At 34.6% G+C, this 19424-nt stretch overlaps 1 protein-coding gene and 1 pseudogene across 1 annotated transcript in view; both read right to left on the bottom strand.

The window, feature by feature from the left end:
* Nucleotides 1-253: 253 nt before the first annotated feature.
* On the bottom strand, nucleotides 254-12574 carry LOC103606172 (annotated as a pseudogene).
* Nucleotides 12575-15185: 2611 nt separating this feature from the next.
* Nucleotides 15186-19424, bottom strand: part of ANO5 (anoctamin 5) — a 29956-nt gene continuing 25717 nt past the window's right edge. The window contains exons 13-14 of the mRNA XM_008590769.1: nucleotides 17959-18064; nucleotides 15186-16741 (exon numbers count right to left, since the gene is read on the bottom strand). Of these exons, the coding sequence (XP_008588991.1) occupies nucleotides 16538-16741; nucleotides 17959-18064 (310 nt within the window). The 3' untranslated portion in view covers nucleotides 15186-16537. The remainder of the gene's footprint in view (nucleotides 16742-17958; nucleotides 18065-19424) is intronic.

Genomic DNA, 19424 nt, shown 5'->3' on the forward strand with positions numbered 1-19424 from the left:
CATTAATAATCATTTATTTCTTTCTCCCATTTTCCTGTCTTTGATTCTTTGTATTCTTAATTTTTAAGTTCCTTATAAAATAGGGATATTGGTCCTTTGTCTAAGTTGCAAATATTTTCTCCCAGTTTGTCATTTGTTTTTTTGTTTTCCTTATGGTACTTTTTGAAATGCAAATTTTTTTTTTTTTTTATCACATCAAACACTTTAATTGAAAAGTTGATGCTGACACTCAGACAGTTTATTGTGGATGATCTCAGAAGCTTTCTTGTGTATGAGAAGCAAAACTGCAAGCCTTTTGGATATGTTCCTGTAAATCTTGTCCATGCTATGCTCAAAGATGGGTCAGTGGGATTTTTAAGAGGCTGCCCTGTCGGACCAGTATTTGCCATCATCCAAATGGAGAGTGCCATGTGGCCACTGAAATAAGCTATAGTCAGGGTCACTGTCACAGGCAGAGTATTTTTATAAAAGACCTCTTTTCAGTTCCAGCTCATCGCCTTTCTATGTGTCTCTCTCTATGTGTCCTGGGCCATGGATCTCATTGCAGTTTGAAGATGAACAGCAATCAGAATGGAATCTTTCCCTGATAGAAGCTCTTTTTAACACAGGGCTTAGAGAATGCTTCAGGGTTGTTGAGCATGCTGAATGGACTAGTAAGGTCTTCGGTGAATGCTGGGGCTTGCTACATGACCTTAAGCTCAAATCTCTTCATACCTTTCTAAAGAGTCATTGAAGTCTTTCCCATGAGGTGTCCTGATAACCTTATAATCCTTGGGTTGTTAACAGCCAAGATGAGAGTGATCATTGTGCATCCTGGACCATCCATCTCTGTCACAGTCTCTGCCAGAAGCTCTATATAAAGTATCAGCCGTGAGACCTGGGGTATCGACATATCTAATCACAAATGGAGGTTTATCTGTTTCTTTTTTGAATTCATAGGGTCCCAGATTTAAATGGGCCCCAGGCGTCTTCAGATAGCTCACACAGGTATCTCTTTCTCTGGAGAGATGAAGAGTGTAATTCTGAAGAAATTGTAGGCTGTTTGTAGTTTTTACATTTATGCAATATTTATTTCCCTTAGGTGATTTGGATTTTTTCCTTTGTGATCTTGATATTCTACTTTGCAGTCTGCTGTGTGATTTTCAAGTGGAGCCGAATGGTAAATACATTTATCCCGACTCTGGCAATTCCTTAAACCTACCAGACATTCAGTAATCACTGAAGTTGTAGAAAATTCCTGCTTTGGGACAATTCCTCCAAGGCCAGAAATTCTCCTCATGGTAACCTGGCGGTGTGACTCATGGTGTCCATAAATTTGGTCTGGACCCGGGAAAATGAAATCAAGTGTATTTTCATCATGCAGACAAGTGTTTCACCCACTGGCGGAACTAGCTGCATCAACTCAAACACTGCTGTATCATATTCTGTCTGTGCAACCACATCTCCAGGTCTACTGCTTCAGGGAACCCCTTTTCAAACATCACTCTGGCAGCTAAGACCCGTGGAAAACTGATTGGGACACATTGTATCTTTTTGTATTAGCCAAACACACACGTGCCAAGATAGACGTCCTCCTTGTCTGTCAGCACTGCTCCTGCACACGTTACAGAGCGGGACTCTGTGCGGGGTGGGACGGGGGGACACCGCGGCCACCGAGAGACGCGGGGCGGAGAGACGACGAGGTGGCTGCGGCGGTGGCAGCTGGGTCCCCCAAGCCGGTGTCCGGCCTCAGCAGCCAAATTTTTTAATTTCAATAATCAAATTTACCAATCTCTTGCCAGTCCAGTGCCTCTGGCTTTTGAGTCACGATTATAAAACTTTGAAGTCGCACAACTTTTGAAATTCCTTCCCTGTATTTTGTGCCCAGACACTTTTTTAGTATTTTTAAACTTCGGAAAGATTCAATTTTTCTGGTGTAGTTTAACATTGACCTTAGGCCCCTTTGATGTCTTCCGTGTAGTTTTTCAGTTTGTTTTTGGTTAATCGTGTTCATAGTAAAGCCTTGCTGTGGGATAGGTGTAGAGCGGGAATAGGAAAGACCATGAGCTGGGATTTGGTGATTTTTCTTCCTTCATTCACAGTTAATCTGAAATTTCAACCATTCTCTTCCCTCAAGATATGCTGAAGCATAAATTTTGTGTACACTTATTTTTCTCTTTTTGTTGTTTTCTATTGTTTGGGGAGAAAGTGTTGGTAGACAGGTGGTTAGGTACTGCTATTACCTACAGCTACCCTGAAGTCTATAGATTTTGTTATTTTTTAATATTAGCATTTTATCTAGACTCACATATCACACTTTGTTCATTTTTTTTCCTAGAACAGCATTTCTCTCTCACTTTTCATGGGATTTAATTTTTTTCTTTTTTAGGAGTCTGTTATAAGAATGTCTAATATTTTGTATTGGCCGGATTGTTTCTCGTGGTGTTAGTTTGTGCTTCTTTGTCCTATATTTCCTTTAAACCAGAAGTGAAGTCTAAATGTAATTTAGATGTTATGCTCTGTACTATGTATTATGTGTTATGATATAATATGATATTAATATGTTTCACTGTTAGTGATACTAAGTTTGATCATCTGGGAAAGTTGATAACCAAAAGATTTCCCCATTGTAAAAATACATGTTCTTCTTTGCAACTAGCAAATAATATCTCAGGTGATACTTTGGCACCACGTGAGTATCCCCTTATAGTTTGCATTTAATGATAATACTTTGTTAAACAATTACTACATGAGGGAATTGCAAATAATGATTTTAAAAATCACTCCATCCACATTTATTAGCTGACATTCTTTTGTAAGAAGGAACTTAAAAAGAAGTTTTCTCTTTCTAAGTTTCCTTGTAAATCCGATATATTTATTTTTATTCGACATGCTACAATCACTTATAGTCAGTATATATTTTAAACATATTCCTTTTGATGCTCAATTTGCCCAAAGTTGGCCACTGGAAGTTCCTTCAAACTGGCTCCATGTCGTTTCAACATGACTCATCAGTCTTTAAATTTTTCTTTCTGCCTAAAAATGGATTTCAGGTTTACCTTATTCTTTTCTTGCCCCAAACTTGAAATCAGCCATTTCTTTAAGGAGCACTAGTTTCTTTTAATGAGGAAAAGGTATTTAGAAGCAAAGATCTGGGCCCAATATATCCTTATTGGTAATGGGATGTAATTGCTTCTAGACCCTTTCAGTAGACAGATATAAGATATTTTAGGTAATCGTGAGTTTATATTGACTGTGTTCTTTCAATTTTAATATTAGGGCTTTTTCTTAAATTCTTTGATTTTACAATTTTTCTCTCTATTTTTTATTCTGATAATTTTCATTCCTAACATTAACATATTTATGTATTTATATAAATAAAATAGTTTCAAACTCACAATACAAACATTTCTACTAACAGTAAAACTACTAAGTGAAGTTTAGTATATCTTTGTAGTATTTTTCATATTTAGAATATGCCACACTAAGAGTATGCAGAGAACTGTGATACAAATTACTTGAAATAATTATTTTTTCTTTGTTCAGTTTATTTGGTTTACAGTTTTTGCTGTGATTTTGTTTTCTTTTCGATCTCTTTTTTTAAATGTTTAAAATATTTACAAGGTTTAAAAATCAAAACTACGTGAAAAGTTGTCAAAGTAGACAAACTTCCATTTTTTTTCTTGCCCCATTTGCCATCCTTAAGTAACCATTTATATTAGTGGGATTTTTTTCTTACTTTTTAATTTACAGGTAAAAATTGTATATATTTGTGGTGCACAATATGATGTTTTGATATATATGTATATGCATTGTGCAATGTCTAAATCAAGCTACTTAATATATGCATTACTTCACACACTTTTTTTGTGGTGATAACAATTAAATCTACTCTCTTAGCAATTTTTAACTATACAATATATTATTCATTGTAGTCACCATGACATGCAATACATCTTTTGAACTTATTTCTCCTCTAATTTTGTGTTCTTTGACCAACATCTCCCTATTCCCCTATCCCCCAGTCTCTGGTAAGCACCATTTTATTCTCTGTTCTTATGAGTTTGACTTTTTCGCCCTGCAAATATATGTGAGATCATGTGAGATTTGTCTTTCTGCTTTTGGCTTATTTCAATTAGCCTAAAGTCTTCGAGTTTTGGCCATGTCATTGCAAATGAAAGGATTTCTTTTTTTAAAGGCTGAATAGTATTCTATTCTGTACATACGTCACATTCTCTTTATCTATTCCATTGGTAAACTTAGGTTGATTCCATATCTTGGCAATGTGAATAATGCTGCAATGAACATGGGAATGCAAATATCTCCTTGGCCTACTGATGTCACTTCCTTTGGATATATACTCAGTAGTGGGATTGCTGAATCATGTGATGGTTCTACTTAAAATTTTTTTTGGAAGCTTCATGCTATTTTCCATAATGGCTATACTAATTTACATTCCCACCAACAGCATGCAATAGTTCCCTTTCTCCACAGCCTCATCAACAGTTGTTATCTTTAATCTATTTGATAACAGCCATTCTGAAAGGTAAGAGGTGACGTCTCTTGTGGTTTTGTATTTCTCTGATTATTAGTGATTTTTGAGCATTTTTTACATACCTGTTGACCATTTGTGTATCTTCTTTTAAGAAATGTCTATTCAGATCCTTTGCCTATTTTTTAAATGTAGTGACTGGGTTGAGTTCCTCATATGTTTTAGATATTAGCTCCTTACCAGATGTATGGTTTACTATATTCTCTCATTCTATTTTATATTCTCTCATTCCATTATATATAGTTTTTCTGTTTATAATTCAAGCATTTATTTTTTACTTCAAGGTTCTCTAATGTGTATTTCTTACAAACAAGGACACCTTCCCACAGAAACTCAATACAACCTTGAAAATTAGAAAATTAACATGCACACATTAGTGCTATTTAACCCTCAAATTCCATTGAAGTTTTGTCAATTGTACCAGTCATGTTTTTGTAGCATGAGCATCCAGGTCATAATCACACATTGAATTGAACTGTTAAATTTCCTTAGTGTACTTTGATCTGGGATAGTTCTTCAGTCTTTTCATGATTTTCATGTCCTTGCCACTTTGAAAATTACGGTTATTCTGAAGAATGTCCTTCAGTGTGGGTTTATTCAATGTTTACTCATGATTACATTCAGATTATGCATTTTCAAGCTGGCTCCTATATTCTTTTTACATCGTGCTGGGTCATTCTTTGAGAATTTTCCTGCTCTCAAGCATAACAAGATGTTCCAGGATCATCTTGGACTTTGCCTGCACCAGTCTTGCAATTTCTTGTGTGCATGTGTGTGTGTCTTCACACATTTGTATGTACATTCATTTCCATACATACAAATGAAAAACCATGAGCTCCATACATTACCTCCAATTTCAACACAACATAAAAGGACTCATTCTAGTTTTCTCTTTTAAATATCTGTAACTCCTATGTCCAACTATTATCCTTAGTGTTCTCACATATTTGATTAACTCTCTGTATGTAATGTATCTGCCATCACTCCCGATATTCCTTCCTCCACATGGATGATCTCTTTATTACTCTTGAGGCTCCAAACCCCAAATCAGCCATCACCACCACAGCCTGCAAAAGTGCCTTCCTGCTCTCCCAATGCTCCACATGCAGGTCTGACATTTCCAGACACTTTTACCACCTGTGTGAGTCCTCACCCTGCCCAAGTTCCATCACATCATGCCAGGTCATAGTGAGTTCCTTTCCCTCAGCCCAATATCAGCACTATGTGGGACCCTTTTCACATCACTTGGGCTCCAAGACTCCATGTCAGACCATCACCATGTGTGTCCATCCTCCTTGCCCCATTCTGGTTCTCACTTCTCACTCCACGATACCCTTAGTGGGGATTACTCATCACCTTGCTTGGGCTCTGACTCCCAGTGCTGGGTTGCCACCTGCATCGATGCTCTCCTCACCCTCATTAGGGCCTAGCATCCTGTGCCAGGACCACCTCTATTCCATATGAATGCCCTTATGCTTTCCCTAACATTCTTGAGCTCAGCTCTTCAAACAGGTTGTGTTCCAGAATTCCCATAAATTCACCAATCTCACCCTGTTTGGGCTTCCAGAACTGAGGCCAGGGAGTCCTTTTTTTGCCATATCTCCTTGACCTGCTTTGGCCTCTGGCACTTTGCACTGAGTTACCCTTCTGCTTGGACTTTTTCCTCACCACATTTGCAATCTTCCTATGTAGGCACTCTCCTTACCTTGTTTGGGCTCCTACACCTATAATCTGGGCCACTGTGGCCCCTCACTCCCAACCTCTAGCATGATACCTAAATCGCTTTGCCCACTTAATGACTTTAAGAATGTATCATTCCAGAAAGGAAGGCAAGGGAATGGAGGGTAAAGGAAGAGACGGGAAAGGAGGAAGAAGAAATACAATCATACACATATATTTCCTTATATATTATTGCCCTTTCTTTCTTACACAAAAGGTAACATTTTCCATTCTCATGTAATTTCAAAAATTTCCATTCTTATGTATGATATATTCTGATGTTTATTTCATATAGAGAATATACTTACCTCATTTTTTTAACAACATAAACATCATCTTGTTTTTAATTGCAGGTAAAGTCTAACAATTATTTGACAAAACTTGCCTTGGTTCAGTTTTACACATCCTTATTATTTTTTATGACTGCATTGTAAGTCACACTAGGGATGCATGATAGTACTTTCTTTTCCAAAATCTGTTTACCAGAGAGTGTTTCAGTTACCTGTTTGTATTATTGCTAGTTCGACAGGTGAGGCATGTTTTAATTTCTTTTATAATGAGTGATGTTGGGCATCTTTTCATGCATTTAAGGATCGTTTTCCTTTTTTCCCACCATGACTCGTATCCGCAAAACATTTGTCATGCTCCTTTGGGTTTTGGTCTTTCCTCAACTGTTAGGAACTCTTAATCTGCTAGGGAATCTAGTCACTTGCCTATCAGTCACATATTGTGTAATGGCTTATTATCTGCCCTTTGACTTTGCTTAGTTATTTGACCTTGCAATTTCTTTTATTATTAATCTTTTCTTAATGCTTCTAGATTTTAGTCATATGTAGAACAGCTTTTCCCTATCTTATAGAGACATTCACCTATATTTTCTTTTAGTGCTTGATTTAGATCTCTGATCCATTTGAAGTTTATTCTGAAGTACAGTGTCAAGTACAAATCCTATTTATCTATTTTCAAAACGGTTACCCAAATGTCCTGATACCATATATTTACTTTTTCACCATGATTGGAAAATGTTCCCATTATTATGCCCTATGCATTTTGATCTGTACTGAGACTTTCAATTCTGTTCTGTCACTCTCTGTTTTAATGTGAATAACACAAGTCTCAATTATGAAGCTTTTAATTTTTTTAGCATGGTTGGACATCTTCTTACACTAGGCTCCAGCTGCCATTTTTCTTCTTTTTCAGCATTTCCCTTGCTTATTTTTCCAAACAACCTTAGACATCAATTTATCTGGTTCCAAGAAAAAAATTGGTATTTTTATTCAGTTATGTAAAACTTATAGGTTGACTTGGGGAAAATTGATATTTATGAAGTTGTTTGGTCCTTTCTAAGATGTTTATGTCTTTTTAATTGTCCTGATATAATTTATATTTTTCAATATTGGTTTGTATTTTCATTATATAGGTTTTGTACATTTCTTAATAATTTTGTTGTTATTGTAAATAGGGCTTTAACATCCATTAAAACACAAACTGGTTATTGTTATATGAAGGCTATGTAATTTTATGTCCTATTCACTCACTAAAACCTTTTTTTGTTTATACTAGTTATTGTTGTTGCTTTTGTTTTGTGTATATGTTATCTCACGACAGCAGCAATTCTTGTGTTCTTCGTGACTAGAAATTCTTATCAAAGTATAGCATAGAGAGAATCATGCACAAATCGTGTACCACTTGATGAATTATCACAAAGTGAATAAATCTGACTAATTAATGCCCAGGCGAAGAAATAGAACATTATGGCATTCACAACTTTTAATTTAGTTATTTTGGTGTTTCGTCAGCACTTTTTCATATATTTACTGGCTATTTAGAAATATTTTTCTAAAGTGTGTGTTTGAGAATCTTGATGATTTTTATAATAGGCTGTCTGTCTTATAAATTTGAAGCAGTTTCCAAAACTATTTTGTGAATATGTCTTTGTTGGAAATATATGTTGTAAACTTCTTCTCCTGTTCCATGGTTATAATTTCCATGTTTTTAAAATTGATATATAACTTACATAGACTACAAATTATGCAGTTCGATGATTTCATACTTAAGTATATACCTATGTAACCACAACTCAAATAAAAATATAGAATGTTTTCAGTACCACAAGAATCTCCTTCATGTATACTTCCCAATGACAACTGCCCCCAAAAGTAACTGTTATTCTGACTTTTGCCGTCATAGATCAGTTTTTGCTTCTTTTTAAACTTTATACACATCAAACACATGTACACTAGATGTGCAAATGTACTTCCTGTTGAAATTCTCATTGTCTGTGAAATTCATTCATGAGTACTTCATTTTTTCATTGTTAGTATTGCAATTAATTAATATAACATAACAATTCTGTATTACACTGTAGTTGGAGTTTTAGATTGTATCTAGTTTGGAGTATTATGAATAAAACTGCTATGGACATTCTTTACATGTCTTTTGGTGGACTTAGGAATTGCTGGGTCATGGGGCAAACTTATGTTTAGATTTAGTAGCTCACACTTTTAAAGTGGCAGAAGCAACATTCACTCTCACTAGCAGAATACGAGAATTCCAGTTTCTCCTCATCTTTCCCAGTACGTGGTTTTATCAGTCCTTTCAGTAGTTTTATTCTAGTAGGGATGGTGTAGTGGTCTAATTTGCATTTTTCTATAACTAATAATGTTTGTCACATTTCCATATTTTATTGGCAATTTGGATAACCTCTTTTATGAAATGTCTGGTTAAATTCTCTTGCCCATTTTAAAAATTAGGCCACCAGTCTTTTGACTTACAGAACTTTATATATTTTGGGTGTGAGTCTTTTATTTTGGAAATATCTTCTCTTTATCCGTGGCATATATTTTCACACACTTAATGTGGTCTTCTGTTGAACAGAATTTCTTAATTTTAAAGAGTTCAAATTTATCTACCATTTCTTTACTGGTTACTGTTTTGCCTACCCCAAGCCATAAAGATAGTCTTTGGGTAATCTAAGATTTCTCTCTCTTCTTGAACATTTCTTACTAGGTGTTTATCTATTTTGTCAATCATTTCAGAGAATCAACTTTTGACTTTGTCACTTTTCTCTATTGTAAGTTTGCTTTCTATTTCATTGACTTTTAACAATATTATTTTATTTTATCCATTATTTGAGTTTATTTTGTTTTTTCCCCTTATATATTTGAGATATGCTTAATTAATTTTCATAATTTCTTTTTTTAATGTGTATTAAAATTTCTATATATTTCTCTTAAAACAGTGATTTAGATGCTTACTACAAATTTTGATTTTGATTTTCAAATGTTATCTAATATCCATTGAGATCTCTTATGTGATCCATATGGTATTGAGAACTGTGTTGCTTGCTCAATTTCCAAATATTTGGGGGATTTTCTAATTATCTTTCTGTTATTGAGTTCCAGTTTAATTTGTTATAGTCAGATAAATACTCTGAATAATTTCAGTCCTTTGGAATAATTTTGTCTGCTTTATGGCCCTGTTAATGTTCCATGTACACTTGGAAAGAATGTACATTTGACATTGTTGGATGTAATTTCATGTGTGTGTCACTTGCCAAGTTCATTGTTTGCATTGCTTAAATTTTCTATATATGCTGAACTTTCAGAAGGGCAAAACAAACCTAAAGATACTAGAGATGAGGAGAAGTTGGTGGGGGGAGTTTGGGGAGGAATAGGTTGGGTAAAGTGCATAAAGAAAAATCATGATTTGTAATAATATGCTTATAGTAAATAAAAACATTTTTCTATATTCTTTTTTTCCTGTTTGATCTATCAGTCATTAAGAGCATGTTAACATCTCCAAATAAAATTGTGAGTTTACTATCCCTTTTAGTTTTGTCAACATTTCCTTTGTATTTTTCCCTGTATTTTATTAGAAGAATATATATTTAGAATACTTATGTATTCTTCTTAAAATTACCATTTTGTCATTACGAAGTATCTCAAACTCTAGTATAACATCTTGCCTCACAATCTACATAGCCTAATATGAGTATAGATCTATTTTATTTTATTGTTTCCAAGGAATATCTTTTTTCCTTTTTGCTACTTTCTACCTTCCTCTGTTCTTGTATTTAAAGTTCAACAGAAAGATCTGGGACTTTATCAGGGCTTCTTATCCTTGGTGAATCCTAAACTTAAATATTTTCAGCAAGCCCAAAGTCTGTCGAAAGCTCAGCTGAACTTCTTTTCTGTTCAGCTATTCTTTTTGTTTCTTCAGTTTCCTCAGTGAGAAAAAATTGCCACAAAAACAGGCTTACTTCTGTTTTTCCCTTCTCTCCTAGTTATTGGTTCTACAATGCTTCTTTGTCCTGTAATTTTATGATAGTTTAATTTTTTTTTTAACATTTTACCCTATTTTCCTAATGGTTCTTGGTGTTAAAATAGTCTGAACAAAACACAGGCTGTTATTGGTGGAAGTGTGATTTCTTGTTGCTGATTATGAAGGGGATAAGTTTAATATCTCAGTAAGCATAACGTTTTCTGTAGACTTTTGATTAATTTCTCCTCTTAGTTTTTTCTTCCTTTCTTTCTTTTTGCTTATACTGCTGTTTCCCACTTCTTTAGATGTTTAGTGGTTTTCTTGACTTTTTTTTTAATAGCCTAATTAAAGACTATATGAGGGTACTACAAAAAGTTCATAGAAAGGTTCATATTTCTATTTTTCCACAAACTTTTCTATGTACCCCCCCATACATTTCCCCTAAAAACCACCCATAAGATGGACTTAGTGTGTCCCACAAAATTTGAGCTATGCAGTATTTTTAGTACCATGTCATTAAAACTACCTTCTAAATTCTCTTTTGATTACTTTTTTGATCCATAAGTTTTTAAAATTTGTTACATAATTTTTCTAGTTATCTTTTTATTATTTTCTCAAACTTCATTTTATTGTGGACAGAGAAAATTACCAGGTTGATTTTTATCAGTCTTTTGGTATTTGCTGTTTTTTGTTTTGGTTTGTGGCCTGGTACCTGATTGGAAATTTGTAAACGTTTAGGATGAGCTTGAAAAGAAATTCCTAGTCTTCGGTTATTAAGTACAATGTTTTATGAAGGCAAATTAAGTCTCTTTGGTCAATCATGTTTAAATGGTCAATAGACTCTTTTTTTTTTTTTTTCATTCTATATTGTAGTTTGTACCATGTTGACTTAGTGAAGCTGGACCTACATTTTCCTTATATAGTGTCAGCTCAGATTTGCAAGAGGCCAACCCAAGTTAAGTGGTGGCCATTTCTTTCTGAAGGTCTTTGAGGATGGATATGGTAAAGAACACTCAAGAAGGCATCCAGTGGGCTCTAGCTTGTCCTTGCCCCTTTCCACTCCATGTCCAGTAGTGGGCCCCATGCCCATGAATGAAGCTTGGCTGCAGATTCATAGAAGTAATAGCTACACAGAAGTAACAGCTTTCCATAGACTTCTTCACTAGTTTTCCTTACCAGACTCACTTCAGCACCTGGATATCCCTCTAAGCTCCAATTTGTCTACCCATGGCAATTTTCAGGAGATCCAATGGTGCCTTTTCTCTGACTCTCCAAATCTTCCTTCCAGACCATTACTCCCAGTTCCTTCCACAATTCCAAAAGACCTATTTTCTGTAATGAATCCCTTATTCCATAATATTCATAGAAGTTCCTGATTAAATCCTGTCTGGTAATCTGTTCTATCAAATAGTTAGAAGGTATTAATGTATTCACCTTAATTTCTGGCCAGCCTGAAGTTTTATGTTCTTAAATATATTGGTAAAAGCAAATATACTTAATTTAATCCTTTTTCTTTCTTTCTTTTTTTTTTAATGAGTAGAAACTAAAGATCTAGGTCTCTTAGGCTATGAGATTTCAATTACTTCTGCATACCACAGGATTAAATCTGGAAATGCTGACTCTACATGCCTCGACATACTTTCCTAATGGGTTGGAATGATAATGCTTCAGAGTCACTTACAAAAATGCTTTAGGCTAGAAAATTTAGCATTTTATGAAATTCTCATCAGTCTTATCCCCCTCCAAAAGTAACCCTGGAGATTTTTAAAAATTTCTCTTCCACAAACTCTGTTTTTAGAGATCTGGATAGAAACTAGTGATGTGTGTTCCTAACTAGCAGCCCAGGTAATTCTGGTGAAGGCGACTGTTGACATGTTTCTGGGAAAGACTGGACCAGAAAAAAAATTGGAAGCTATTTCAACATACTGTTTTTCTTCTTGGGCCTTTCTGCTCTCCCATATCATCTTCCAAAGTAGAAGAAAAATAAACAGACAAAATAATAAAAACAGCCACCTCCAATTTTTCTGGACCATCTAGCTTCTTACTTACAGGAATCTGCATCTCTCAATGTGCCAATCATGTAATTTTATGAGCTAAACACTTTATATATATATATACATTTTAATGTTTCTGAATAACAAAACTTGGCTTAAAAACCCCTCTTAGGAGTACTCAAAGTCAGGAAAATTATATAAACATTTAATCATTTTAATAATAAATTGAGTTTATGTCAAAATGTAGTTTAAAATTAGGTATTACTTTATTCACTGTGTGAATCTGAATTTCTTGAGATCTATGTACATGTTACTTAAGACAACTATCCCTGCATATCTGCACATCCCCCTTCCTAAAAAAAGAAAAAAAGGGCTGGCCCAGTGGCGCACTGGAGAGTGTGCCGCTTGGGCTCCCGCCGAGGGTTCGGATCCCATGTGGAGACCGGTTCCCGCTCACTGGCTGAGCGCGGTGCGGGCGCAACACCGAGGGTTGCGATCCCATTGCTGGTCCCCCGTATGGGCGTGACACAGAGGGCTGCGATCCCGTTACCGGTCAGTAAAAAAGACAAAAAAAGGAAAAAAAAAAAAATGGAAGAAAGATATAAGAGAAAAAGGAGCACTTATGAGCACTTATGTTCTAGGTTAACAACAGGGCACATAATCTCACGCGTAGGAGACAGATATCTAGTCATACATTTTGGGGAGATGAAAGCAGGTATCTCACACAAATTTAACCATCTTATTCTTTTTAACATTCTCATTAATTTTTACATAATGCTGGAATAACTGACATACTTGAATTATTACACCTAAAAGTAGAAGAGTCAAAATCTGTCTAGAAAAAGAATAACACAACAGTTATAGTAATTCATTGTGGCAGACTTCTAAGCCTGACCAATGGTACTTCTTGCAATGCTATTTTATTTAACAACATTCTTCGATTATATAATAACCAGTACCAATTAAAAAATATATGAGAGATGTTCTTTCAAATCAAAAGGTTCCCTTTTTGAATGAGCACTACAAATACCTTGCCCCTAACTGGAGTCAATCAACAGAGATCCATGGCTACCCATGGCACCTGACACTACAAAAATCACTTTGGAATCAAAGTTTTACTTTTGGCACATAATAGTTGTCAGCTTGAAATTTCTTTAGCTTTCCTCTCACCTGATGGCTTGGGAAATAGACATGCCTTTTACCACCGACAGATAAACCAAGCCTCCTCTGAACTGTCTTTTCTCTTCCCTCCCCTCCCCGTCTCTGCTTTTTCATCCTTCTCTTCTTCTTTTTGATAACTTGCTTAATGGCTTGGTGAAAAGAAGAATGCTAACACCAGGAGGAGTGATGGGATGCAACAAAAAAAAGACAGCAGTCCATTTAAGTAACATGCTCCATCCTTATGAATTCCTTTGAAATAAATGTTTTGAAGTGAATTCTGCCTCTTGTGTGCAAAGAAAAAAATGATAAAGGCAAGGATGACAGAGGACATTTGAAGTGTTATTTAGTTTTTGACTTTGGCACTTAAAATTTTATTTCATATTAAGTCTCAAATGTTCCCAGGAATATTTCTGAAAAAAATATCTGTGGGTTTGATTGGAGGATAAAAACGCCTGCCATGCTGGTAAACATCAACTTATATTTGATGGTCATGTGCTCTTAAATTCATCCCTTCCATAATAATAACCAATGTGCTTAATTAGCTGAGACAAATCTATCTGAATTGATTTGGTTCCTGATTTTGGTTAGCATGCTTCCAGGAAAGTGAGGGACACCTGTATTTCATTTTAAAATCTGCAAAACCACAAGAAACTTCTCAGTAGGAAATTGAAAAGTGACTATAAAGTATTTGTCAACAAAATAGAAAAGGAAAATATCGACCAATCATAGGAGTTATTTACTTATTTTAAATATGATTTCTTCCCTTTCTAGTTTTTCTATACACTCTATAAATCCAACACTTGAGTTGGTTGGCTTTAAAATTGCAGTTACAGGTAACTTTATGAGTTAAATTTGTCTTTATCTTACAGTCTAGTTCTATAAATGCTGTTAAGCCATGAAAATTAAAGCTTATATCCAAGAAACTAATTTCCTTATTTTTATCAGCACCCAGGAAGGAAGTAATAATAGCTGTGTGTAATGTACAACACTGCATCATACAGAGTTTCATTTAACAAGCCAAAGATACTACATCTGTGCTTTATTTCATGGTAACCCTGACTGCTTTTCTCAAGCATAGTATATATCCTCCATATATGAAATCATCTTTCAGTAATAAGATCATTTCGAATTACCCAAACATGTATAGAATCTACCCAGTGGATGACTAATCCGTACTGTCAATACTGAGGTAACTGTCTCAGTTTTATAAAGTGCATAATTCCCAGTCTAAATGCTTAATACTGATCAGGAGTTAATACCATCTACCATATATTTAATATTTGCAATGCCATAAAAATTTACCAGCATTAGATAAGATAATGAAACACTACTTAAAAAAAATCTTGTGATAAAGTTTCTTCTCACATGTTTGATTAAAATACACTATTTATGGGGGAACTAAACTATAAGTTGGAACTAAAGACTCAAATACTATATAATTGTACTGTATCTCTCACTCTAGTGGCAATTATATGCATATATATGTATGTGTGTATATATACACCTACACTCATGTGTAATATGCAATATTTTTTAAGTAAAAGAACAAAAATTGTTATACATGTACCATAGGCCTAAATTTGAGAGGAATAAATCAACAAATATATTTTTTACTTAGCTATCAAGTCCATCATCTCATTCTTACTTGGTTAATTCTCTTTTGCTGTTAAACTCTGTGGTTCTTGTTAGACTGATAATTTCTCTAAAACAAGTTTACACTTGTGATGTCGCATCACATCAAATCAACAGCTAACAACAACACAACTTCTTGTGAGTCAAAGGCATAGGGACAAGGCACTGAGCACTGTATAAGATGACGCATCAATAGAGAAAGTTGCAAGCTCATTAAAATATTTGAGATTGCTTTAGAGCAAAGAGAACACATTCCATAAACAATTTGTACCTAATGTATACAAATAGCTAGTGCTCAAAAGTCTTCATAATGCAAAATAGGCATTCCGGAAGAAAAGTGATTTTTAAAAATCAATTCAACAATTTTCTAGATAAAGTTTAATAAATTAATCAATATACATTGTCTTGCATTCTTTAACTACTAAAAAGACACATTTACTTCTCTATAACATCTGTCTTGGAGACCTGAAGCAATCTAACACCTTCATAATGCTGTCTTCCATATAAGACAATCAAGTCTTGAAATTACTGTTACCAAAATATTATCTTAAGAACAGAGATGTTAGTTGTTTGTTGAAACCCAGAAGTTCAGTCTCCTGAAAAAAAATGAATTCTGTTTTTACCTGGAAGGACTATCTGGGATTCTGATGGAACTTTAACATATTCAGGACAATTTCAGGAACAAACCCCTGCTTTGATATTTACCCAATATTCTTTAACATGTGAGTTTTCCTATGTTATCTGATTCTGGTTTTCATTTACATATTTTTAAATGGCAGAATACATGTGGCTCAGTAGGCCTCTCTACTTCTTTTTTATCCCAACATTTTTCTTAATGGGAAGGAGATACAAAACCACACAAGAGAAGACGATAAACATGTGCAGGTGCACTGGGAAGTGATGGGACAGCCCAACTTCAGCGTTTCATTCTAAACTGCAACACTCCATGATTTCCCAATATTCTGATTCCACACACACTTTCACTACTCATTTACAGGATCTTAGCAAGCAATATCTGGGGAAGGCCCAGACAATGAAGCAGACAAGTGGTACTCTTCCAACAACACAAAGTTGGCTTCTATAGAAGGGTATAAAACTTTTGAGTTAATAAAAGAAAGGAAAGGTAAAAATGACACATGGCTTATGGCCTCTCACCCTAAACCCAGAGAAAAAAGTTAAGTGAGGCAGGCAACCAGCTGCTTGCTCATTATGCTGATTAGATTGTTGATTTAGCCAGTTATACTTTGTTTTCTTCAATCATGACATGCTTCTTCACACGTTCATCAACATTAATACCCAAGTTCTCTTTTAATTTGTTGAGTTCGAATTCATGGAGAATCTTGATAGTCATTAACTTTTCTAGCTTGATTCTCTCCAGAACATCTCTTGGAACATCAGGTATCATCCAGGCCAACAAAAATTTAACTAAAAATACAATGTGCTAGAGGAAATAAACAGAAAAATCATAGGCACCGTTAGAATTGTTGAATGTTCAACAGGAAGTCCTAACAAATCATTTCACTCATTCAATAATGGTGCTCAATAAGAAGGGCAAGCAAGAAGATATGGTCCTTGTCCTACAACTTTCATACAAATACCAACATTAAACAAATACATATATAATTAAATATGTAATTAGAGAAATTCTAGTTTAAAATAGTTATTGAATGAATATACGCTTTCTCTTTCCTCCCTTCAGAAAATCTAATAGAATATTTGTAAGAGTATTAAACTCAAGAGAGTGAGGAAAGCTGGCACTTAAACCTGCAATTGGTGACATGGTGATGGATGGTGGAAACCAAAAAGACAAAAAACAATTTTGTTTTAGATCCTCAGAAAAGTTAAGAAAAGAAGATATTAATAAGGACCTTTGAAGGCATTAGTATGGGGTGATACTGAAAACAAGAGAGTTAGTTAATAATATTGTATAAGGAGCAATTGAATTTTCAGAGCCTCTTTCTCACCTGTATCTAGGTATGACCTCTTTCCATATCCCACCCTGGCAGCAAAATTATTGTTTAAATTATACCAGAAATCTGTGAACTGAGGGGTACCAGACATAGCTGAGGATGGAAGTATGGAACCATACTGAAAACAAAAATGTATAGAAAGTGAAATTCTGCATATTGAATTGTGAGATCTGCCTCGCTCAGCTCTCAGAACACAGGCAGCCATGAAATATCTCAATAGACAGGAAGTTGAAAAGATTTTTTTTCTGGGGAAAGTAACTAGTCTGTGAAAGCAGAACTACAGATAATAAAAACCAGCTCTAATATTAGCTAATTAACCTTGAGCCAACTACTAATTTTCGTGGAGTCAGATTCTTTTTTTAAATAATAAAGTTATAAATTAAAACTAGTACATAATAGTTATCCTATAAAATTAGAAGGTTCTCATCCCTTTTCCTGATCTCAAGAGAAAAGGCCACATTTTTCCTTTCCTTTTCTGTCACCATGGAATCTTGAACAATACTAAGTGAATAAAGGCAACTCATTGTACTGAAAACATCTGTAAGTTGTTTTTTTTTATGACAACAAATACTTCCTTCAAAACAATTTATTGAGATAATGCTAACTTTCTGATGAGCAGTATATTAAGAAATATCTGCATAAAAGGAGAAGAGAGAGTAACTGGAATGAAAGCTAAGAAACAGCTTACTTCCATAACTATGATGAAAGTCATCTTGGCAGCAAGGACATGCCAGAACTGCATATTATGAAAATATTTGTTCTCATGATCAGGAGGAAATCTGTAATCTCTGTACCTGAAAAATAAAAGTAAATGCAAAAAATCAGTTATATAGTTTCAACTAGAGAGACTTAGAGTAAATTCTTATTATTTCTCTTAACAGACTCTTCTAGTTGACTACAGATGTCAGGTCACAGAAAGATAATATTACAAAACATTTATCTTTCTTGTTCACATAAAATCACAACAATATGCTACATATGTTCAGTATAGACTTAACTGTGAAGTAAAATTTGTAAAGCAAATGTATTTCACAGGGCCTAACTTCCAAGACCCTGTAATTTCAGGTATGGCCTAACTTTTTAAAATTATACATAGAAATGTTAAGTTTACAAAAGACAGGAAACTTTCCCCAGGCTAAAGTCTCTGTTGTAGATAAAGAATTGTAACAAAACAAAATTGTTGGCTCAAAGGACAGATGTCCTTGGTGCAGGTTAACCTACTGATTGATATGTTGAGAAAGTTACTTGACTGTTATGTAAATATACTGAGGAAATTGCTGTAGGAAAAAAAAATATTTGCTAAGAACATGCTTTTGTTGTTAGATCAACTTAACCTTTTACTAATTGCAATATGGAATGTCACTTTGTTTATTTTGCTGATGTTAATAGTTTCCATTGTTAAAACTATACTTAGCCATAACTCTGCCCATGTCCTTGTGTTCTTTGTAATGATTAAATCAACTGAATTTTCTTGTGAAACGTCCTTGTCTTTACAATAAAAGGGAGAAGCTAATTTTGAATCAGGGCTGTCACATTCAGCTTTCTCCTACTAATGGGGAAATTACTGAAGAGCAGTCTTTTCAGGCTTCTCAATGCATTCATACTGCTTTGAGTGATCAAGTAATTCTTTTTTACATCTCTGTTACACAGGGGGAAGTGTAACACTTAACAGGAAACATACAAGTGAAACTTCTCTCCACATTTCAAAAACAAACTTCTCAAAAGAGTTACCAAAATTTGCTGTCTCCATTCCTCTCTTCCTATTCCTTAACACACTTGGTTCTATCCCTCTTTCCACCAAAATCAATTGTCTCCTGTTATTAAATTGAAGGACTATTTTAATCCCCATCTTATTCAAACTTTCAAGAATAGGACGATGTTATTGACCACCTCTATTTTCTTAAAACTATTTTCTCTCGGCAGCTCTAACACTGTATTGCTTTTTTATCCTAGTACCTTTCTGGAGTTTTCTTAGTGCTCAACTTTGTGAATTTATTCTCTTCTACAAAGCCACTAGGTATTTATGCTTTTCAAAGACTTAGTCTAGCTTGGAAGTGATGACATCAAAAAACTGATACCAGTATCCACACTTGTAAACATTACACTATGATTCCTCTATGTTCAAATACAGGATATCACAATGTTTTTAACTTC

The sequence above is a fragment of the Galeopterus variegatus genome, unplaced genomic scaffold (genome assembly GCF_000696425.1).
Source record: "Galeopterus variegatus unplaced genomic scaffold, G_variegatus-3.0.2 Scaffold6354, whole genome shotgun sequence".
NCBI lineage: Eukaryota > Metazoa > Chordata > Mammalia > Dermoptera > Cynocephalidae > Galeopterus > Galeopterus variegatus.